The 25,988-nt window shown below is 38.9% G+C and overlaps 1 protein-coding gene across 1 annotated transcript in view; it reads left to right on the forward strand.

Annotated features, from left to right (window-relative positions):
* LOC138783023 (dynein axonemal heavy chain 3-like) overlaps window positions 1-25,988 on the forward strand; it is an 877,176-nt gene that overhangs the window by 169,493 nt on the left and 681,695 nt on the right. The window contains exons 5-6 of the mRNA XM_069957145.1: window positions 16,991-17,502; window positions 17,801-17,921. Coding sequence (XP_069813246.1) covers window positions 16,991-17,502; window positions 17,801-17,921 — 633 coding nt within the window. The remainder of the gene's footprint in view (window positions 1-16,990; window positions 17,503-17,800; window positions 17,922-25,988) is intronic.

Below are 25,988 nucleotides of genomic sequence, written 5' to 3' on the forward strand. Positions count from 1 at the left end.
ACATATACTGATAGAGTCAACACTAATGTCTCTTTTACAACCAGAAATCCAGACTTTTACCCCCTGCAGTCCAGGGCTGAATGTATGGATAAATTTCAACAGGTTGTGGAAAGGGACATCACATCATTGGTACACAATGTCACTAGGAGTAACCGGAATAAAAACAATCTTACAGTTAGGGAACGTAAAGCCCTCCAAGAGCTACAGTCTTTTAGTGACATTGTGATCAAGATGTCAGATAAAGGGGGGGGTGGTAACTGTTATGAACAAGTCTGACAATGTGGAGCAGGTGGAAAAATTACTAGGTGACACATCGGTATACTTACCACTCACATACAATCCAACTAAAAAATATAGTGAAGAATTACACAAAATTATGAGCTATGGATTAAGTTTGGGTATTCTTAGTAAAAAAGAATCTGAATATTTAATAGTAGATCAGCCCATCACCCCCATACTGTACACCCTGCCAAAAACGCACAAGGGAATCAGTCCACCTCCTATGCGTCCAATCGTTTCCAGCACTGGTTCATTGCTGGAACGATTATCAGAATGGCTGGATTGTCTTTTACAACCCATGGTAAAACGAGTACCAGGATACTTACAAGATTCTAGAGATGTCATGACTTCTTTGGGTGACGTCGCGTGGCAGCAAGAGTGGCACTGGCTGACATGTGATGTCACCTCGCTATACACCAGCATCCCTTGGCAGGTAGCTTTAGAGGCATTGCGATTTCACTTAGAGAAATATGGCAATTATACAACAGACTTGAATGAGTTCATCATTGAAATTGCACATTTTTTACTTAGTCACAATTTTTTCATGTTTAATCGCAAATACTATTTGCAAGTAAGTGGAGTTTCTATGGGAGCTAGACACTCCCCTTCATTAGCTAATTTGACCATGTCATTTTGGGAGGAACAGTTTATCTTTTCTGATGCTAACCCTTTCTGTTTACATCTGCAATGGTACGGGAGATTCATCAATGATGTCATCATCATTTGGAACGAAGATGTATCTCCCGTACCATTGTTTGTGGAGTACTTAAGTTCTAATAATTATAATTTGAAATTCACTCATAATTTACAGAAGGAGAAAATTGAGTTTTTGGATTTACAGTTGCAGGGTATACCGCATTGCACTATACAATTCTCTACATACCGTAAACCCATTTCAGGCAACACTGTATTGCGAGCGGACAGTAACCACCCAGCACACACAATCCGAGCCATCCCTGTGGGTGAGCTCACTAGACTTAAACGGAATTGCACAAGTAATGAGGTTTTCCTCAAAGAAACTGCAATGTTAGAACAGAGGCTAAAAAGAAGAGGATATGCCAACCATCACCTTAATAGAGCCAAACACATAGTGTCCACTAAAAATCGTGAGACTTTAGTCAAACCAAAAGTAAGTACACTTCATCCCATAAAAAGTATATCTAAACCAGTCTTATCCATGGTATATACACCGGCATTTAATCAAATTAAGTATATAATCAAAAACCATATGCACATACTCACGGAAGATGCCAAACTGGCAGAAATACTAGCACAAGGCTGTGCCATTGTCCCCAAGAAATCAAAAACATTGGGAGACATACTTTCTCCCAGTCTTATTGTAACTGACAAAACGCCTACTTGGCTACAAAAACATGGCTTCTACAAGTGTGGAGGTTATCCTTGTCGGACATGTACATATGTTAAACCATGCATCACTTTCCATAATAATTCTAATGACAAACAATTTCACATTAAGCAAAGAATGGATTGTAACTCCACAAACATCATTTATGTCATTGAATGCTCATTATGTAACATGAAATATGTGGGATGTACCACACGCAAATTAAAAATACGTGCATTAGAGCATTTAAATGACATTACTGGTAACCCATTACGTAACAAATCAGGTGCCTCGGCACATTTCTTACAGTGCCATGGTGGCAAATGTGATGGATTCACTATCTATGGCATTGAGAAAATAGTACCTAAAATAAGAGGAGGAGACACAGTTAAATTCCTCAAAAATCGTGAGGCTTACTGGCAGTACAGACTGGGCACCAGAGTACGAGAGGGTATGAACATACGCAGGGAACTAATGTACCATTATTAATAAATATTTGTAATTTACTGTTACTATTTTATTTTATATTTTTTATATTTATGTTATTTTTCCTGTTCATCCCCCATACTTATGTTCGTAGCGGTGGTCTCTTGCACGCATGCACTGGCACAGGTGTGAATGCGCCCTAGTAACTACTCACTAGCTGGGTGTTATTCAGACTTAGTTCACACACCGTTCATGTGTGCAGAAAACTATCGCACGATATATGGCCTTACAACTAACATGTATGTGTTCAATTACTCCAAAAACAACATATTTACTAATGCACACTTGCATATTTATTATTTTTTACTATTGTAAATGAACACAGTGTGTATAAAACCAATTATTCATATGGTGCTAAAATGAAATATCTGCAGTACGTCTTTGCCCATGTTTTCACAGCATATGTAACCAGTTCTTTTAATTGCATTCCTTGATCCACTTGTATGTACACCTGTATGGTGATTATTTAAGGGGAGTTAGAGTGGGAAGGCACTAGGTGAACAAGAGTGCGCATGCGCTCGAAACGCGTCTAATCTGTGGGGTCACTGCATGTTGGTGTTCTGCTGTGCATTGCAACGAAACTGAATAAAAACTAAAACTTCTTTGCCAAGTGCTGGACTGTGGAACATTTTTTTCTTCAGTGTTGCATAAATACGCATCGAGCCATATGTGAGTCCGGGCACCAGAGAAGTTGGAATCGGTGAGCTGACACCTCTTTTTCTATATGATATATGTAAATGATACCTCTGTGTGTGTGTATATGTGCGTCATTGTGTGTGTTTGAGAGTTGTCTATCTATGGGGGATGGGGACGTACAGGATTCAGGGGGCCCCATACAGTTTTTTGCTATGTGGCCCCATGAATCCTAGCTATGCCCCTGAATAGAACGTAATTCATTTAAATGAACAGTGCAGTTCTTAGGCTTTGTTTACATCTGCATCATAGGCTCCCTTTGGAACTTCCATCACAGAGTCTCTCTAAATAACGGGACAAATAAAAAGGTTCATGCAGTCCCATTATAAGGGGGTCCCATTAGAATCCTGCAAAGTTACAGCTACCAGCAAAAAATGTAACGGACCCCTTTAAAGTCAATGGGCTCTATCAGGCTCTATCTTTGTCTGTCATGTAAAGGACCATATGGTACAGAATCTGTGATGAATGGAGCATGTTCAGATGTAAACTGAGCCTTATGTGACACTGTGGTGGCGCTGTAGAGGAATTGAAATTTTGCTTTTGTATTCCCCCCACAGATCCCACCACGTTCTCCCTCTTACTGGATGAGCAGTTAATCTGCACCATTAATCTTGCTATAGATGTTTGACAAATCTAGTATTTTCTTCTAATGTATAAATGTAAGTGCAGTAAATGTATTTCATTTTTAATTCTGTTTGACACATTTTCTTGAGAGTAATGCTACAAACATTTTCAGTACTAACCTCCTCCTGTGTCTACATTGTAAAATATTGAAGTCATGTTTAAAAAGAAATGGCAACTCGGCTTAATGGCTTTGTAGTGCATAATTATATCTTAGGAGTGTGAACTGGCAGCTAGCTGCAGGGTCGTGGTATTTCCATGAATTTTAATATTCATACAAATGTACAGTATATGGTACAATACAGTCAAACTGTTACCAAGCATTTAATGGTAGGTTACAGTGAACCTAAAGTCTGTGTATCATTGCCCAGTATACATACATACATATAACAATAATATATTGAAGTGCCAGAATTTGCAGTTCTATTGTTACTAGAATTATTTAAGATTCATATGCATTATTATCTGTCATGACTATATCATGCATTTGGTCAATCATATATATTATAGATTACACTTTATGAATAATAGTAGTAATTTAAGCTGAGGCACACCTTAAAGCAACGCTATCTTCTATTTATCTAAGGAGTGCCGTAGAGATAAGCGATAATTGTTGCTATGGTAACACCAGCTGCTGATAGTGATGCATTAAGAGAACTTGTCCTTTCCCTGCATAAGCCTGTCATCATTCATATTATCTTGGTGTCTTGGGTAAAAGACACCCATGTGCATTGTGTTATAGTTGTTCTTTGTAGGAGCTTTTTATAGTAAGAAGAATATAGACATTTTGTTCTGATCTATAAAGATCTCCATTATAATTTATGGTGCATCGTGTTGTAGAGGTAGAATAACAATTGTAGGCATTGGTTCTTGTGTATAGGAAAGAGGATCTTTTTCTTTGTTATAGGCACTTTAAGTCTTTAAGCATGAAATGTATAACATATATATATATATATATATATGTTCACACTGCGTTTAATGTATACATTTAAAGGGGAGGAGATTCAAGAACAGATGGTAAAAGCATATAATGTTATATGCCATACTGCAGAATTTGTTTTACATAAAAAAAAAAAATACTGAAACTAATCCATTTTTTTTTATGATTTCTTTAACCCTTTAAGGACATGGCCCATTTTCGTTTTTACGTTTTCGGTTTTTCCTCCTTGTGTTTAAAAGGTCATAGCACTTGCATTTTTCCACCTAGAAACCCACATGACCCCTTATTTTTTGCGTCACTAATTGTACTTTGCAATTACAGGCTGAATTTTTGCATAAAGTACACTGCGAAACCAGAAAAAAATTCGAAGTGTGGTGAAATTGAAAAAAAAAAACGCATTTCTTTTATTTGGGGGAAATGTGTTTTTACGCCATTCACCCTGGGGTAAAACTGACTTGTTATGCATGTTCCTCAAGTCGTTACGATTAAAACGATATATAACATGTATAACTTATATTGTATCTGATGGCCTGTAAAAAATTCAAACCGTTGTTAACCAATATACGTTCCTTAAAATCGCTCCATTCCCAGGCTTATAGCGCTTTTATCCTTTGGTCTATGGGGCTGTGCGAGGTGTCATTTTTTGCGCCATGATTTGATCTTTCTATCGGTACCTTGATTGCCCATATACGTCTTTTTGATCGCTTTTTATTACATTTTTTCTGGATTTGATGCGACCAAAAATGCGCAATTTTGCACTTTGGGATTTTTTTTGCGCTGACGCCGTTTACCGTACGAGATCAGGAATGTGATTAATTAATAGTTCGGGCGATTACGCACGCGGCGATAGCAAACATGTTTATTTATTTATTTATTTGTTTACTTTTATTTAAAACCTGGGAAAAGGGGGGTGATTCAGACTTTTATTAGGGGAGGGGGCTTTTTTCTATTAACAACACTTTTTTTTTTTTTTTTTTACACATATACTAGAAGCCCCCCTGGGGGACTTCTAGTATATACACTGTGATCTCTCATTGAGATCTCTGCAGCATAGATATGCTGCAGAGATCCATGAGATCGGCACTCGTTTGCTTTCGGCTGCTGCAGCCGGAAGTAAACGAGTGCCGAGCCGAGGACGGCGCCATCTTGGACGCGTCCCCGGCCGGCATCAGTAACGGAGATCGCTCCTCCGGGACAAGGTCCCGGAGGAGCGATCTCCCCCACTAGACACCAGGGAAACGTTGCCTCCGGTAATCGGAGGCAGCTGTCAACTTTGACAGCTGCCTCCGATTAGCTAATTAGCGGGCACGGCGATCAGACCGTGCCCGCTAATAGCGGCGGTCCCGGGCTACACGCGGCACCCGGGATCGCGGCACTTCAAAGCGGGGCCGCCGCGCGGCCCCGCTTTGAAGTGCAAGTGAGGACATATGACGTACCGGTACGTCCTATGTCCTTAAGAGGTTAATGTATACAAAGACGTGGCTGATCACTTTTTCTGTATGTTAAAATTTAACGTTCTTAAACAAATACAGTGAACGGATGTAAAAATGCAATGTGAACCTAGTCTAAGTTGGTTTAGAATAATTAAAGTGTCATTGCTACTGCATTAAAGGGTGTTTTTTTTCGTTTGTGCTAACTAGTGTTATGCTGCCACCTACTGCTGAATTTTTCCATGCTGCAATCACTTAGGCATCTAAAGCACCACCTTATGTTACAGAATGTTCTGGTATGTGGGAGGAGCCTTCCTAGCTCAGCTTACCTTCTCTACAGGGTGAAAGTGGCTCAGCCTTGTGTAGACCAGCTTTGAGTGAGGGGGTGACATGAGTAATTGGACTGCTTGGAGCCTTAACAAACCGGATAACATCTAATTCTTTCTGAGAGAATACAAGAGGAGGTTAGGAGGATTTTGAGAGACTATGAGGTGAAGTTTTCACAAGTACATTTGTTTAAAGATCTGCATCCTGCATTGGACATAGCAACTCAACTATTATGAGTATTTTATTACCACATTTAAGGTGACTCTGTATCCAGCAACCCACCCACCCACCAAACTGCTAGTACCATCCATTTGACGAAAGTAAATCCTTACCAGTTGTGTCTTTTAAAATGTGCCTGGTACCTTAGTTTGAGCAAAAAATGATCTTTTAAACTAGCAGCAATGTTTTGTTCTGGTGTGGTCTAGAGTGTTTTGGCCCCAGGTCTGTGATGCCTCTCTTTCCTTCCTCCCCACCCTCCTCATTGCTCTAACCAAGGTATCTGACACATTTTAAAAGACACAACCGGTAAGAATTTACTCTCATCAAACAGATGGTAGTAGCGGTTTTGCGGGGTGGGTTGGTGGATACAGAGTCCCTTTAAACCTCCTGGGAGCCAACGAATGAAGATTAAAGGACAACTCCCATGAAAAACTTTTTTTAAGTAATTGAAGCACATTACAAAGTTATATAACACTGTAATATACCTCAATCACCTGTCTGTCCTCCTTCCCTATCTTTTCCCCCCTCAACCCCCCACCAGGAAGTGTAAGAAACTCCTTCATACCTAATTACTGTCGTCACCAGGCTCCTATATCAGCTCCTTCTAGTGACAATGTGTCATCAGCAGGAGGGTTGCTCTAGGCCCTGTTACACCAGCCTCCCCCTCCCCTGCCTGGTCAGGTGACTCAGCTTGCTCAGCTCCCATTGGCTGAGCAACTGTAAGCCATCTGACATTCTGCAACTCAATAATGACTCGGGACTGACCCCCTCCCCCATACTCCCTCCTGCTGCCGAGTGGACTCATTGAGTGAGTGAGTCATGTCACTTGCTTATCTTTCTCCTCACTCCCGGCATGTCAGCTACACAGACCCCGTCTTTTCTCTCCCCTGCTGCCCTGACCTAATTAGGGACGGCGATCCTGCAAAATGTAATGTACACTACAGTGAAGTGACAGTATGTGTGTGCAGCTTCAGTGTGTGTATATAGCAGCCTGACTGAAGAGAGCGAGAGATGGGGTCATGTTTAGTGTATGATGGGAGTTGTAGTGAATGGAGGGGCAGGCACTTGCAGTGTCACAGCAGGGGGCTGGCTTGTTACAGCAGCCAAAGTGCATCATGGGAAGCTGAAACCAGGAAGCAAGGAAGAAATGAAGAACAAAACTAGAAATCAGAAGGTACACAGACGGTGGGAAATTCAATAAGTATGATGATAAGTATAAAAGCTATGTTTCTGATTGGTTTTTGGTTTTTTTCCTTAGCGCGGGAGTTGTCCTTTAAATCAGATATTAAGATATTGCGCAACTGAGGGCTTCACTGCAGTCTCCATATTGCTGCAGGAAATGGGCTTTATGGACTTTTTTGGAATCAAATACTTGTGGGAGTATTTGCATATGGCCCTGGTTCCCCACACAACAATGATGAAGAAGTGTGGGAAGCATCTGGAGAACTATAGTTGGCCTCTAAAAATGTTAGCTCTGTAAGTCAAAGAGGGCTTGTTCATCTAAAAAGTAGGTACTGTAGTTTAGAAGCCATTACACTTTGTCCATTGTGCAAAAGGTGGTAGGTTAGAGGCCATACCAGTTTGTCCATTGTGTAAAAGATCATGGGCAGGAGATGTAACATAGTGATTCAGCTGTGTTCAGATTCAACAAGTGTGTTTGGTGAGTCTCTAAAATATAGCAATTCAGCTACTCCACTGAACATATCCTAGAAGAGATGTCATGGGGTTATGCTGTAAGGAGGTGTGGGGTTGTGTTCAAGCCAGGAAAGGTATAGCTATGTCCTGTTGGACCTGTGAAAGATTATAGTCCACAATGCAACAAGCTGATGTTTGCTAGGATGTTTATTTTCCCTAAAACCCTGAGATCTGGCATGGTTTACTTGGTCTACAATGTGACCTGATTGGTTCAGGTCTGAAATGCAGCCTGGTTATTCAGTCCTAAAGTGTAGCAGACTAAGCTGTATTAGTAAAACTATTGTGTACCCCAGAGAGAAGGATCAAAAGTACAGAGATTTAGGGGCCCATTCTACGGAGCGATAATCGGCCGAATCGGAGCGATAATCAGCCGAATCGGCCCAATTCGGCAGATTATCGCTCCGTGGAATAGAGAGAACGATCAGCCGATGATCGTGTCATTGGCTGATCGTTCATTTAGGTTCAGACCTTAAATCATTGTTCGCCAGCAGCGCATCGCTATGGTGGAATAGCGGTGTGCAGCGGTGACCGACAATTTTAGCAGCATCATACATTACCTGTTCAGGCTGCAGGTCTTCTCCTTCTCCCAGGGTCCCGCACGCAGCAGCTTTGGAGCGGGGCTGTCTGAACTGACAGACCGCTTAGGCAATCACTGGCCGCGGCGGTAACGATGTCCCTGCAGCCCTCGCTTAACGTTCATCGGGGCCGTGGAATAGGCCCAGTAAACGAGTGCCCATCTAGCAGATCGGCTCTCATTTACATAGTTGATCGGGCCCCCATTGGCCCGTGGAATAGGACCCTTAGCCACCTGTCCTAAGTGGAGGCCTGTGTAACACAGTTCTGAAGAGGAGCCCCTGTCAAGTAAGTAAGGAATAGGAAACATATATTAAGCAGCATTGTTCACTTCAAGCACGCTGTGGATTGAACAGATGCTACAAATGTGAGATCGATAGTGGAAAAGCTTTTGAGATCAGATTTCCGCTTTCCCTTCTGTGCACTAAGCGCTCAGCCAATCACTGTCCTGTCTTGGTCAGTGATTGCCTGAGCAGTCTGTCACTGAAGAATTGGACCAGAAGTATCAGCAGTGGCTGCAGTGAGCAGGCAAAGTGGGTATAAGGCAGCAAGGCACTTGGGCAGCATGGGTAAGTATGTAGTTAATATTTTCTTTGTAAAAGCAAAGGCTGCACAGACATGGCTAATGAGGTCACTAACCAGGTACTATTATCAAGCCATGTATAGGCTTGGTAAATCTTACACGGCCTGACATTACACTGTAAGTGAGCGCTGATCTTCTAGATCGGCATTCTCTTACTAAACCTATACAGGGTTCAATTATCATGCTGCAAGGGCTGCACAGACAACACTAATGATGTCTGTGCAGCCCTTGCAGCATGATAATTTAACCCTTGATTTAATGTAAAACTGATAAAGAGATGTACTTACCTGTCCAGGCTCCCCTGGTATCCTCCATCCTTGTTCCTGCGTTCTCCGCTGCCTTGTGGATGTCTGATCCTGTCTCCCAGGCAGTGATTGGCTGTGTAACCTATAACTTCAGAGATGGGTTCAGAAATGCTGGTGGCGGCTGTGGTTTGTGGAGAACACAGGAACAAGGCAGCAGGACATTGGGGTAGCCTGGACTGCTAATATTTTTTTTACCCCCGTATAAAGCTACCTTTACACGAAGTGATGCGTGACTGTCTGACAATGGTTTTTTAAACTCATTAAGAGACAACAATTGACCTGCTTTGCCAAATTATCACCCCATGTCATAGGGCCCTTAGTTGTCTTTTGTGAAAGACAGGGGAGAGATGGGATCCAAAAAGTTCAGGTGTTCTCAATAGGATATTTGGCCAGCAGTCATCAAGCTTTACTGTGCCACCTAGTGTAAACTTTACCTACCATGTCTATTGTGATTTTTGAAAGTGAACTGTAACCAATGTGTACTATGAGGGTGCGTGCACACTACAGAATGGCGACGGAAAACCCATTGCGCATTCTGCAGCTTGCACCCGCTGGCAGACTGATGACGGCGTGCGCGTCTCTGTCCGTGTAATAGACTCCATTCTATGCACAGGCAGGGTCTGCCCTCCGTCCAATGAATGAACATGTTCCTTCTTTGGACAGACGACGGTATCCGACCGTGCATAAAATGGAATCTATAACATGGGCCGAGACGTGCGCCCTCATCAGTTCGCCGGCGGGTGCGAGCTGCAGAATGCCCAACGGGTTTTCCGTCGCCATTCTGTAGTGTGAACGCACCCTCACAGAGGAAGCCATGGGGAAGCCATTTAGATGCTGTATGAATGAGAACTATTTCCATTGCACATTTTTTTATGTCATATATTATTGGATCCCAAGACCAAAATGATGGAATAGGGTCTGTGTTGTAGTTTTGTTTTACTGTCATGTATCATATTATTGTATTATATTAATTATAAGCTTTCCCATTCCCTTAGATGGATGCCATCATATAAGTTTATGAGAATGTGCACCACGTGTTCTGTGTTACTACCTAAATCTAAGAAGTTTGAGCTCTTGCTGTAGAACATCACACTTTTAAATTACTGCACTTCCCCTAATCCAGTTATTGTCGTACATATCAATGAAACGTGTCAGAAAATAAGACTGGTGATGTGCAGTGAGGTGGGACCCCCACCAAGGCCTGGAACAAAAGACCCCCAGCACTTGGCACAGAGCCAGTAATTTGCTTGCTGTTTTCATAGCTTAGTAAAATGAATCCTTTTGATTTCAATGGAGTAAAAGATGTATTATTTTAGTCTGTAGTCTACATATAGCATTGGCTTTTAATATGATGTGTTATCGATGCAGCTTGTCCCATTTGGCAAATGTTGGATAGAAAAACTAGAAAGCTAATTAAAAAAATGTAAATGTGTATTTTTTTTATTGTGCAATAGTGTACTTGATAAAATTCCTTTATTATTTTGCAAGTTCTGCTTCTTGACATCATGATCGATTCTAGCAGAAGAAAATCAATTGAAACACAAGCTTTTGACAAGGAACATTCTGCATCTGTGTCATCACTCACAGGAGGGTCTAATGTGGCCTTTAATACCTTATGTGGCTTTTAATCCTGTACGTCTTTACATGGCATTGGTCTTCAACCAGAGCATCACTTCAACACTTGCCTTTGTTTATATGTTAATTTTTTATGCAATATTGATGCTTCCTCGCCCTGTGTATCAGCATGTATATTTGGCCATTATAATGTTTACTCTTTCTGCATAAATTAATGTCATTTTGATAGATTTAGCTTCATTTAAATGAAGAAGAGTGGACCTCATAAGTAGAGAACCAGCAGAGCACATCTTATTCCTCTTCCTAAAATAATGTTACTGAATATCTGAATGTAAAATCATTAACAATCTTGATTAGCCATGACATTGTGCTGGGGGAAGGGTTCAAATATGGGAGAAATCGAAATCTATCTATCTATCTATCTATCTATCTATCTATCTATCTATCTATCTCAGATGCAGCAGCAGAATAAACAAAATACAGTTGCAGTGCTCTGCTCACCTTCAGACCCTGGAAGGGGTCCACAATAACAAACACAAAAAGAAAAAAGAGGCACTTTAGATTTGATACTGTAAAACAACGATGGTTCCTATATGTGTGATGTTTCGGCTGTACATCATGCAGCCTTCTCAAGCAAAGTGTAGGTGTACAGATCAAGTATATAAAGCATCTAGCGCCTGTTAACATTAATTAATTAAATCAAATCATTAAAAATATTAAAGCAATGGAAAGTCAACAATAATACATGCATAACACTTCTGTATGTGCATGATTGAACGTAATCATTTTTTTATGGATATTATTCTAAGTGTAAGGTAATAACCACATGTACAAACAATATATAGCATACAATATTTTAATGGATCCAATAAAAATCACAGGTGTACAGTAAAATTAATTATAGGCTCACCAGCAAAGATCTAATTATGAAAATCCATAAATTCATTAAACCAATGTTACACTTGGCGTTTTGCCACATTCAGTGCACATGGCAGGAGTTATTTTACTGACAGTAGTGATAAGAATGTCCACACATCAAAAAGTATAGGGACAAGTGCACATGTGCGCTACACAGTGCGTACACTGGTGCTCATACAGGGCAAACGAAACATATTCTCTTTGGTACAGACTTATCAAAGGGTATAAAACATATACTGGTGTAACTTGCTCACAGCAACCAAGTACAACTTCTCTTTCAATTTACCAAAGCAGCTGAAATCTGAGCTGTGATTGGTTGCTGTGTGCAGTTTATACCAGTGTGTATTTTACACCCTATGATAAATCTCCCCCTTTAAGCCTAGTTGTGGTAATATAAGGCAAGGGCAATAAACCCAACTTTTTAGTGACAGCGCTATGGCTCTGTAAAGATAAAAAGCAAAAAAAGTTGCAATGATCAAGTAAAATGGTATATACATTTATATTTACAGAGCAAATGCTACTTTTTTCATCCTTTCTTTAATATGTCCGAATAAGACACAGGGCACTAAGGATGAGGGTAAATTTCTTACCTTGAATCCCTGCATTGTTTTGGGTGATATTAGCAGTTTACAGTTTTTTTTTTTTTTTGCTGCATTGTGGGCGGGGCTAAGAAACTCAGTGCACCAATCAGCCCTAGCTGGCTTTCCCCCTCTTCTAGAGTGTTGCAGTGTAATATTCGTTAGAAGGTATGGGCCAGTTGGGTAGGATCAGTGCTCTGAGTTGGTAGCCCCATCCACAATGCACCAAAAAGCCTTCCTAGCATATCACATAAACTGCTAATATCCCCAAAACAGTGCAGATGAAGTGTCGGATCCTCGGGGTAGGCGGGGACCACAGGAGCCAGAATGACGGCGCTTCACGGTTTCAGGTTTAATGAAGTAAAACGATGAATTTTAATGGTCTCATAAACAACGCGTTTCGAGGTCTCTCCTACTTGACAAAGGGGCAATTTATGCCTCGAAACGCGTTGTTTATGAGACCATTAAAATTCATTGTTTTACTTCATTAAACCTGAAGCCGTGAAGCGCCGTCTTCTGGCTCCTGTGGTCCCCGCCTACCCCGAGGATCCGACACTTCATCTACCATTCTCCATTCCCTGATCTCCTGGCTTGGGATCTCGGCATCTACCCTTGGAGCCTGGCTGCTACGGCTACTACCTCTCTCTTCACTGATAGTGCATACAGGTGTTGTGTTCTTAGCACAACACCATCAGGTGAGCAGTTTTATTATCAGCTTGTTCGACCTACAATCTGTTGTTTACGTTATCACCCTATGGCGCCCTTTCCACTTTTTTAGCCCTACTCAAAACAGTGCAGAGAATCAAGGTAATAAATTTATCTTCATCTTCAGTGCCCTGTGCCCTAAAGGGGTAAAATCTGCAGATTAGATGTTTCCCTTTAAATCTTTCATTCTTTCAATACAGTAGTTGAATGCACATACAGTTAGCGGAGGATTGGAAACTTAAACTTATACTTAATGAACATTTTGCCTGAGACAAAAACATGCATTTAAAATAAGTTTATTGTAAGGGAACCTAGGACCTTGATGGAATACAGGGACAGAGAGACAGTGTGAGTCCTAGCACTGCTGTATGCCCCCCAAGACTGCCCTTGCCAACTGCTAGCCTGACCCTAGGCAGTTGGTGACAACTGGGCGACAGTTCATACATTGGGTGACACCCAAGTGACACACAAAATGAGACAAGACAAACATAATAAAAAATAATTAGGCAGGTACAGGTCAAAGGGGAGATAGCAGAACAGTACAAACTCAGCAGGCAAAAACAGAGGCAAGAAGGACAGGCAAAGAGGTCAGAATATCATGCAATTCAATCCAATACAAAATGCCAGCTCTAGCTACAAGATTGCAAGCACTGTCCTAGAGCACAAGGGGACTACTACGATATGCCAGAGTCCCGATCAAGGGTGTGATTGGACCAGCCCTCTCTCATATCCAGACCACACAGAATACAGACTGACAGAAAGAGAGATAAGTGACAAGGAAACTGTCCATCACTACTCTAAACTATCTGCAGCCCAGCACTAGGCCAGCAGAAGGACCCAGATGGATGTGGTGGAACCTGTCAATCACCATGCAGCAAGTGCTGGAATAGGACAGAGTTCAGACTGGTAGAAAACATCATGACCAAAGGCACGGTCTCAGTTATACTTTACGGGCAGAGGACTGCACTGAGGTCAGAACAGGCATGGGCCATTTATATTGCAAGCTTGTATATAGCAAAAACTAAATGATCCATCCAGGAAAGATTTAAAGACAACTCAGAAATCTACAAAAGGTATCAGTAAGCATTCAAGCCAAAAGGAGAAATAGATTTATTTATTACAGTATATTGTGAGAATATGTAGAAGTAACTAGCACTGTGCTAGTACTTATATCTAGTGCTCCTGATGATCCCATGACAGACATGTTCATTAATGTGGTCTAAAATATTTTAACTCCAGAGAAGCCGGCAGAGCAACTGTGAGCACGCCCTCCAAGGGGCAGTGTTGCTGCCACTGGGGAAGTACAATAGCTAATGCAAGGGAATAGGATGATTCAATTTTCCTAAGAAAGTGGTGAAGCTATAGCTATGTTTTCCATTATGCATACCTTTCATTTGTTGTACTGGCACAGTACAGTGGTGCTACCACCTAGCAACATGCGCTGCCAGCTGCTCTCCAGCTATATTCCAGGTCTTAAATGTAGTGCATAATATTTAAAAGGTCCCATTTCTTGATCAAGGTTGGTTATTGTAGCAGAGCAATGGTATGTTCCCGATTTTGTGATATGATTAGAGTCATATGATTACTTGTTCCTCTCTTGTCCATTACTTGGTCATCTTTAGATGGGGTGTTGCTTGTCAATGGGTCAGAGTAAATGCCATCAAAAGTTTCGCTAGTGAGCCAGTCTGATCCTACACAATCCTAAACTACTATTAAATGTTGTGCAAACTCCCATTTGTGCACAGAAGAAGCTTGTGCAAAAATTAGGTGGAAATTTGCCACTTTGCAATGGTGCAGGGAATGATACATTCCCCCTAGTGTCAAACTGGTGCATTGTATCCTGTCAAAGCCATCATACCCTACATGATGGTGATATGACGACTCTTACATAATTAACCAAATCAGAATAATCACACACAATACAATATTAAATACAGTATGGTTTCCACTTCTGATATATAATATTAAGATGCCATTTTACTATTGTGAAATAGATGCATGGCATAAAAATGTACTTTTGACATGAGTGACTTAAGATGTTCATGTATATCCTCCTTTACTACTCCTTTGAGATGTCAACCAATCTGATAAGCTTAGACATCATGCTTTCCTTCCCTGTATGTTGAGTTAATTATGCAGGGGAGTGTATTTTTCACTTTTCCATTGTCTAATCTTCAGAGTAGTAAAGGCACAAAGCTTGTATCCAGCTCTCATCTGAACTGACATTCCAGAGAAAGGGAATAGGCCATGCAGATTTTATCTGCCAACAGCTTCTGTATCTTCCGAGACTGTATGCATGCCTAGCTTCAATTAATATGTACTGCAAAGTATTTGCATATTTAAAGGCAGGCTGCCTGTCCGTATACAGTTTTAAGAATTGGTCACTGACTGCAGCCATACAATGTACAGCTTCACATCAGAGCTAAGGGTTTAGAGCTGGAAGACCACTTTTATTGCCTATATCAATTGTTGACAGAAAATCAATAGATTTAATGTGCAGTCAGTTGTTGAGTGCAAAGAAAAAGCTTTTAAATATGAATTTGGTAATTAAGAGTCGATGTAACCACACCGCTTCCTGGTTATTAGTCTCATAAGTGAGGATTAGGAAGCCCATTTAATTGGAATGCTTAATCTTTGCACTCATACATTTCATGGGGAAAGTCGGATTCATTGACTTACTATGTTTAACATAGGCAGCTGGGTAACTGGCATGGCATAAAAGTAGTAAAACAGAAGAATTGTTCTATATCTATTATACTATACTCATCTTCTCTATCTGTCTATCTATCTATCTATCTATCTCCTATCTATTTATCTATCTATCTATCATCTATCTATCTATCTATCTATCTATCTATCTCCTATCTATTTATCTATCTATCTATCTATCTCCTATCTATCTATCTATCTATCTATCTATCTATCTATCTATCTATTATCTATCTATCTATTTATCATCTATCTATCTATCTATCTATCTATCTATCATCTATCTATCTATCTATCTATCTATCTATCTATCTATCTATCTCCGATCTACCTATCCATCCGTCCAGATGTAGCTGAGTTTGTTTTCATCATTTTCTGCACAGAGATAACTCACAGAATTCAGATATTTCAGTAGTAAAGTGATGTTTAATACCAAGATATGATGTGCCATAGTAACAGACTCAGCTTGGCTATATATATACATAGATGTGTGTGTGTGTGTGTGTGTGTGTGTGTCTGTGTGTGTCTGTGTGTCTGTGTGTGTCTGTGTCATCACTGGATCCCCTGTACGTTTTGATTTTACTCTTCTAAGGACAATTGGCAGCTTCCAATGTATTGTGGTTACTTGTGCTTTATATTGACAGTCGGTAGCATAAGCCTTTTAAACAACAAAGGCTTGTAGCTCTACAGCCAATCTGTGATAAAAGGGGGAAAAATGAAATCACTATGGAAACTGGAGGAAGGATCTAACAGCTTTCTTTTTGGAATAAATGTCTGATGTTTGTGACTGCAGGGAAATAAAATTCATAAATTTCTATGATGTTATCGCTAATGTTTTGTTATGGCAGATTACACTATTTTCACATCATCTGACCTTGTCTTTATTAAGTGATCCCTTTGCTGAAATAGTTACTGTTTTGCACTAGGAAAAAAAAAAAACAAGAATGTGATGAGGGGAGGAGTGTAGAGCAAGCCTGCTTCTTAAATGATTATTTTTTAAATCACACAGAGCTCCTGGGTCCAGGAATGAAGACCAATGTGAGTTTTTCAGCAATGCAGCAACCGGGGGAACTGAATGCCAGTCAGAAAACAGAGTATCATCCAATTGCATGCCTGCATTTGATGTTGGACTGAGAAACTCAGAACCTCTCCCTCCAATCCAGAAGCAAATAAATACTAAGGAGAAGAGACATCCCTCGATTCAGTGCACAGACACTCTGAGACACAAAAACCAAGGCTGCTGTCATTATAAGAGCACAAATGAACCTGTTTGGATTGCAGACTGCAGCAAATACCTGTCTCCCCATAGGAGTTTGCCACTTCTTCCAACATCATCAGACAATGCAGAGAGCCTTGGCTTACACAGGCCACTGTCTTTATCTCCAGACAAAGCCAGTCATTCTTTCAGTACACCTGCAACTGAACAGCACAGGGAACTGGAGGGGACTAAACACTCCACTGAGCCTGAAAACCATTCATTCTCTACCAAGGCTTACAAGAAGAGGAAGAACAAACACCTAGGTAAGTGAAACACTTCAATCATTTATTGCAAGAAGACAGACCTTCCTGCAAAATCTTGCATTTAGAAAGCACCATTATATTAATAAGGACTATAATGTATTATAGCAAAAAAAATTAAACATAATTATTTATTTCTAAAATTATGCAGCTTCTTTAAGAAGTTAATAATAGACATAAGTGTGTAGAATTTATTCTTTACTAGAAGACCTGTATTTCTTAACAATGTATGCAGCATTTTGCATTATGATTCTCAATCAATGTGTTTCTCTTTGAACTCTAATTAAAGGTTGTGCTGCAGAGGACTGGGGAGAACATGATGCAGCTACCAAGGAAGCCCTCTTTGTACTCTTCCCTCCAGCAAGGTACTCCACACACGGCCTCTCCAGACCAGCTTCGCCAAATGAAGGGCATCTGCACAGGTAAATTTCCATGGGTAGTCAATCACCTTCCATGACAAAAGACAATTTATTTTACTTTAATAAAACATCCTTCATACTGGATACCATCTATATCCATTATAGATCTAGCTATTTGCAGCCATTCCATCTTATTGTATGTATTTATTAAGTCTCAGTTTTTTTTGTAATGTTAATCCCCAGTAATCCCAGTAGCTATGTGTTGTTCTGCTGCAAAGTTAATGCCCACGGTGCCTTTTCAGCAACAAGTTCAAACTATAGATGGTCCATTAATCTAAGCAAATTCACATTCATCACAGTGTTTCCAAAGCAGTGTGTAAGTAAGTATGCTTTGCGTCTCATAATTACTAGGTCTGGTCTGAATAATAAATCTCCCCTATTGTATTTGGATAGAATAGGGAGGCATTTCTATACATGTATTTTCACAAAGAAGCTAAATAGGGAGGACTCATAGAATAGAGCCCCTGATTAAGCAGTCAATAAAGCACACTACAATTAAATGACATCCCCCTTGGAGAGACCCCATTTTCTGTAATAGCCTTTTTCTGTTAGGATCTGTAATTGTAAGAAGCCAGGTACACCCTTGCCTTAGAAGATTGTGTGTGGCTCCTAAAGAGTCACTTGTTTCCTTCCAGCTATCTCTTTAATTGAAGGAAAACTACAGTTACAATATGATTGTTTTATGTAATCTGTCAGCCCACATAATACTTCTAGATGATTTTCTTCAAATTCATTGACTTCCTTAAGACTTGCTTTCTGCTTGTCAAATAGCATTAAGAGAGAAGGCAAGTGTAAAGCTTAACTAACACAGTGTTATCTTGGGTCAAACATTGCAGCACCATTAGAATGCTTGTTTTCTTATAGATGGACAAGGTTCCTACAAGGAAAAGCCTCCTTCACTTAATACACAGAATATATCTGCTTAATACAGTATATAATACCATTACAGAGAATATTCAGTGTGTATTCATCCACATATGGCAAACCATGTTATAACTTGCATGAATGGTATGGTTTGGGGTTTACTTGTTACCATAACTTTAAGGATATGTATTTTTTCATGTTATTAATTATATTACAGGTATAAATAAGACAATTTTAATGCATGCTACTCTTGCTGTGAGTTTGTCTTGCTGGTCTGTTCAACACCACCATATATTATTTTTGTACAGTGTTTTATGTTTTTTATTGTTCTGTTTTAATGTGGGTTCTTGCTCATACAATAATACACAGCATATTAATTACAACAGGAGCTTTGAAGCCTCACTGATTGTCTAAATATACAGTACTAAAGAGGTAGTTTTAGTGCAGCTGCCTTTATCTTAAAGATTGTCACAATACCATTCTTTAATTGCAGGTTCACTCCAAGTATTATTATTGTAATATGTTTATTATAAGACACATAGGAAATGTCAAAAGTAACATGTAAACAGTTTAGTTTGCATATTGTAAATGTTGAAGATTGCAGATATTCATACATTACTGCACATAAAATATTGTGTAATGAGCCTGATAGCTGCTAGCATTTCTAATATATTATACTTCCCAGTTTGATCAGTGCAGAATTATGTTGACCGGCTACTGAGAAACATACACTAGCCAAATCCCGGAGTCAATTAAGAGTTAAAAAGAAAACCTGGGCATTTTCTTGCTGAGATCTGTCAAAGACTGAAGCGGTTGGCTTCATGTCTGCCTGTGGAACAATAGTTACCTGTACACTTTATAGGCTACTTGGCAGACACCAGCAATCTGTATAAGGTCTGTCTCTGTTAGACAGGATCGAACGAGAATCCCTAATGACAGTCTACCTTTCATTAAAAGAAAAGAGGGGGGAAAAACCTGCATACCTTCTTGATGAAGGACAGAACTTTGAAGCATTTACTTGATGTCGCTTTCATTCAGCCTTGACTTGGCCTGAGGTTTTGGTTCCCAGTCTAGAAGTCAGCAGGCTATCACTTCTCTCTTCCTCCACCCCCTTGTATTGCTCTGCAAAAGCAGATTAGTGTCACAGCTGTAACAGGCACACAGTAATACACATTATAGATACAATATCCATGGTGGCAAGACAGCATGGATCCAGGACAATAGAGAAGACCACTAATAGTTCTTTTCTAAATTTAATTTGTAGGTAAGGAAGCAGATTTTTATGTAAAGTCGAGGCTAATGTTACATCTCCCTGGAACAATGTTCTTTGTTCCATAAACCAGTGTAACTTTCTAGCAAAGTGTTGTTTCCAGGCTGTTACTAGCTTTAGAGCAAACACAATGAGATAGAAAAATACACATTATCCCTGGGAATCAGTCTGACTAAGAAGCCTTGGGACCTTGGGATACTACTTTTTTAAAAAAAATTTTTAAACAGCATGCTTTATAATAAGCAATATATGGCACAGGGGCATGCTGTTCACAGCATATATGCAATATGTAATGCAGCAACAGCGTGCCTTCATCTAATTCATGATTATGTTTACACTCTGCAATCCGCACCGAGGTCACACAGGTTTAAACATTAATGAGGCTTCCTGCTTGTTTCTTATGGGGCCAGCTACTGATCTACTGCTGCTGTGCACATGCAGGGTTTGATTGTTTATGCTATATACATACTGAATGTAGATAGATAAATGCTACATGGATAGATAGATCATATATGAGATAGATAGATAGATAGATAGATAGATCATAGATAGATAGATAGATAGATACTGTAGATAGATGCTACATAGACAGATAGACAGTTAGATAGATAGGTAGATAGATAGACATATTTGATTATTACATAGATTACATGAGTAGATGACAGATACGTTTATAAATGAATCAGATAGATATGGATTAAATAAAAAGCTGTGAGGTAAATGTTATTACACAGATTAGATTGGAAAATAGATATGTTAGATAAATTATGTAAATATACTCATAGGTAGATACCAGATACATAAAGAGGTTAGAAAGATTTGGTATGTATTAAATAAATGTGAGGTAGCTATGGCATAGATAAAAAGGCAGACAGAGAGTTGGATAGATAGATAGATAGATAGATAGATAGATAGATAGATAGATAGATAGGAGATTTATGCATATTGGAGATAAATAGATTAAATGGATACTTGAAGAGAAATGTGAGATTCATACTAGATGGATCAATATGAGATACATATTAGAGAGATAGATCACATAGATAAGAGAGAAATAAAATGGATAAAGATAGATAGATAGATTGATTGATACATTATAATAGATAGATACATACATACATTATAATGGATAGATAGATAGATAGATAGATAGATAGATAGATAGATACAATTATAATAGATAGATAGATAGATACATTATAATAGATAGATAGATAGATACATTATAATAGATAGATAGATAGATATTAGACACTACCTAATGAACTTCAGTAGCTGCATATTTTCTTTTAAAAGCAAAAACTTCACATATATTTAAAGAATATACATTTAAAGAAATGCAAATTGGATCCAGCATTCTTCTCCAGTACATCTATTGTTTCCACAATGGTATTATTAATTGGCATAAACATGAAGAAATATAGTAGTATTATTTATGAAATGGAGTTATTGGTTAAACCTGTGGGAGATGGAAGCAAATCTTTTAAATTACTTTAAAGGGTTAACAAGTAATATAAGATGGTATAAGGGATTCTATCACCATGGTGCCGGTATGATTGACAAAGCATGATCTAATCTTTCAATTTTAGCTTTCACACCAGTGGGGTATGGAAGAGATTAAAGTCCACCTATTGGTTTTAACACCTTCATGAGTAACAGAACTCCCACCTTGGTATATTATCCTCAGTTAGGCAACACAAAACCTTTATGCAAATGCCTTTATCCCTCATTGGGTCTATGTGTTCTATATATTTGGTAGCTAGGGTTCACTCTATGAGACAAGAGCTTGGAATTCAGATTCTTATAAAGAAAAGAACAAATATAAATTAACTAGACTAGCCTAGTGTGTTTATTTGTGTAGATTATGATAGCTACAACAATTGGAGTTTTCAAGTATAAAATGACAATGAAAGCTAAATTTTGGACAAAACCTTACCATTATAAAAGAAAGAAAAGATCTTTTATGATATTTTAAGACCCAGACCATGAAGTATTCTGCATAATGTATAATCATACTAAGATATCTTCAGAAGTCCTTAAGCTTTGTCAGATAGGTCAAAATGTTACTGAAGAGGGTTACAGAAATCTGAGGGATATGCAAACTATATGCAATGCCATAAATCTCCATAATTAGGTTGAGTGTGTCCCAATTGCTGGATCTGACATATATTTGTGCAAAAGATCAGCAAGCCCTGTTGCTTATCAAGGTCAATTGGTTTGAAATACATTATAGCCCTTTGCAGTCTACAGTGAGGATGATTAAATATAATAGCCCAATACTAAGGCAATTATTCATTCCCACCACAGTAACAGCGGGTTTCTGGATGGCAAAAAAAAAAAAAAAAAATGGAGATTTCCAATAGCATAGAGTGAAATGTCAGCTATTTGCTGGAAAGAATAACACGATGGAGACAATTTAGTTAACATAATGGTAACAGTTGTTATAAGCCTCTATCCATGTGATTGTTCTATGTGCTATCGCTGTAATATGTGTGGCTGGCTACAAGTTATTCCATTAAAATGCCTGGCAGTTGATGAGATATGTGCTCCTGGACATTCATAAATAATACCCCTACAGGAACACATATTCTGCATGTAATTACAGTTCATCAAATGGTCCTCGAATAAAACAAGCTAGGTTTCCCTATATCGAACACAAAATCTACATTTTGAGGTCTTGTTTCTGCTCTTCTGTCTCCATGTCGGGAAAACAAAAGGCTGTGTACAATAAAGCCGGATTAATCGCTGCTGGTTCCCTGATGATACACATTATTTTCATCCAATATTTATTAATTTCCATTGAGTACCGCTGTAGCAATTGCATGCTAAGCGTTAAAGTCATACATGACAGAGAGGCAAATGAGGTTGAAAGACTGCAGCTCTGTGTAAGCATAACTCGTCTAATTTATTTTTTATGCAAAGATTAATGTGCACCCAGCATGAATGTTTTGGTCTCCTCCATCATTATGAGAGGAAACTTTGGATCTGCATTACCTAGCAGTGTTCCATCAATCAATCAGCAGGGTATGGCTGGAGAAATTCAGCAGGAACCCCACCTGAGATTGAACACATCCATTTCACTAATGGGCTGTTCCTTTCTATATTAGTGCACAATGCTATTTCTTAACATGAAGAAAGACATTTTTTGCTAACCGTACAGCAAGACATTCATATTACTGCATGTTCGCAGGCATTACAGATGTACATATTTATTTACAAGAATAGAACAAAAACATTTACAACAATGCACTCGATAATATCTTATATAATGATAGCCATACATAAACATTTAAGTATTTTGACATATTTTCGTTATCCAAAATGCTCATGTCTATTTGTGCATTATAATTTGACTGTCTTTTGACATTAAAAACCCAACGTTTTCTCTTTGAATGTGCAAAAAATTTAAATAAAAAAGCAATGTAATAATTCCCCGTATAATATAAAATATATCTTCACTGCTGTAATTGAAACACCTGGGCTCCAGTGTGAAATATGTAGCAAGATCCCCCAACTTACCATGTGTCATTGAAAACACTAGTATCTTTTTACAGTATGAGCCAGATGGATCTTTTTCCCCACAAATGCCCAGAGCCAGGTACATCTCCTTCTGCACTCTCTATAGCTATGACTATGTTTTTCTTGTGTAAAAGCAATAGTTTCCTTTTGCATGAAAGCTACCTGACCCCCTGCTGTGGTGGGTTGGCCTTGATAGTACGTCATTATACTGTGCCATATATGTCATTGGTACCAATGAAAAGGTGATTACAGTCTTTCATTGGTACAGAAGGGAGGAATAAAAGGATTTGGGCATGTGATCATAGAGTATAACATGAAAAGAGGATGCTATGAAGTTTAAAGGAAAAGGTCTCAGAGAAGACTCTCAGAAATAGCCTATCCTTAAACAACAATTAATAAGTCTGCTTAATCCTTTTATATCTGGTTCAATTAAGGTAAGCATATTGGTATCCTAACATGAAAATTTGACATCTACTTAATTGAAAAAAATACATGTAAGAATTCAAGTGATAAATCAAAAGAAAAAACTGCTGTCAATCTTAATGTTAAAGAAGAACAATAGGAGATTGTTGAAAATCAGCTACACACTTTAGTATTGTAATTTCTGTTATGATTGGTCTCCAGTTACAAGTAGCTGGAATTTAAAAAGTGAGATCATATATACACTACCTCATGAAGAATATATATCTGTCAAAACTATGTATCCAGTAACTCTCTATGAAGATAGTTTGCCAATTTGGAGTGTCACAAAATAAAATGGCACTGGAAGAATTTCTGTTATATTATGGTATATAGAAAGGTAGTGTACGTGGCTTATAGCCAGGGTTGGGTGTATATGGGGGCTCAACTCAAGTACCCAATAATCCAGCACAGAAAATAATCAGTCAGCTCTTTATAAACAAAAATTAAGAAGATTCTTCCTAATTCACCCATCAGTGTGCAATGTTTCAATCCCACAATGGGATCTTTGGCAAGTCCTGTCTGGCATTGAGAAAGGATATATATTACAAAGGTAGTCATGGGTACTAAATTTACTGTATGGAGATGTAATGTTGATCCAGGGGTTTATCTGATTGCCAGGTATGGGGGAGGGGGATTGAGATTTTCTCCATAAGGGTTTTCTGCTTCCCTCTAGATCAACACAGTAGGGTTAAAAAAATGATTTGATTAAAGAATACATTGGATGTTATAAACCACAAATACTTCTTGGTAATGTCACAGCAGTTAAATTGGGAAAATTAATAAAATATGAAATAGATTTTTTATTCAGTTTATGAATTGACTTTGTATTGTAAAAATGTAGTAAAATATTGAAATGGTGCAAGATATTGAAAGTCTCCATGCAAAGGATTAAGGAAAGCTTGAAAATATCCTGTTAGAATGTTTTCAATATGCACTTAGTTATCAGCTTTTGAAGTAACAGCCATCTGTGAAAAACAGAGCAGTTTTGTGCTCTTCTCCTCATGTCAAAAACTGCTAAGTGTGTCTATCTTTCAAACATTTCCTGTATAAAAACTAGAAGAGACAAAACATGTAATACATTTTCATATTTTTCATCCCAACTTAGCAGGACCCTTATTCCCTTTTCTCTGACAGCTTTGTATTGCCTCTTCTCTGGTAAAATTTCAGCCATATGCAATTTAAAATTTAGTCTTAAAATGTTTCCTCTTCTGAACGATAAAATTCACTTAGTAGGTGTGGTATCAGAGAGTGTCTGCCTATTTTTTTTCTCTTGCCAAAGCTCACCACCCCCTGGTTCTCACAAACCTCAACAGCAATGCTGAATTGTGAAGCCAATGGAAACCCAAAGTCTTGTACTCCCTTAAACATGATCTTCTATATACTAAATGTCTCAGTTCACAGAAGAAGAATATTGTCTCATTCTACACCTTCCTAACAGGTTGCTTATAGGTACAGTACATTAGTTCTTCAGTTGCTTAAAGATATCAGATATTTGTTGTTGAAAGAAGCTTAAACCAACTTCACAGTTTAAAAATACCATTTTATTGTACAAACAACTTCATACAAGATATATAGGGATGTTTAAAGCGACTCTGTACCCACAAACTGACCCCCCAAACCACTTGTACCTTTGGATAGCTGCTTTTAATCCAAGACCTGTTCTAGGGTCCTTTCGGCAGGTGATGCAGTTATTGTCCTAAAAAACAACTTTTAAACTTGCAGCCCCGTGCCCAACGGCTGGGGCTTAGAGTATCTGCGCCCTAATTTTGCACCACCCCTCCGTCCCTCCTTCCCACCCTCTTCATCATTAGGAATGCCCCTAGAACATTTTCTCCTGTCTAAACATTGCACAGGTGCCTTAACAATTCAGCCCATGTTCAGTATTCACACAGCTGATGAATAGGAGACAATCTGCCTGGAGTATTCCTAATGATGAGGAGGAGTGGGGAGGAGGG

The sequence above is a fragment of the Dendropsophus ebraccatus genome, chromosome 1 (genome assembly GCF_027789765.1).
Source record: "Dendropsophus ebraccatus isolate aDenEbr1 chromosome 1, aDenEbr1.pat, whole genome shotgun sequence".
NCBI lineage: Eukaryota > Metazoa > Chordata > Amphibia > Anura > Hylidae > Dendropsophus > Dendropsophus ebraccatus.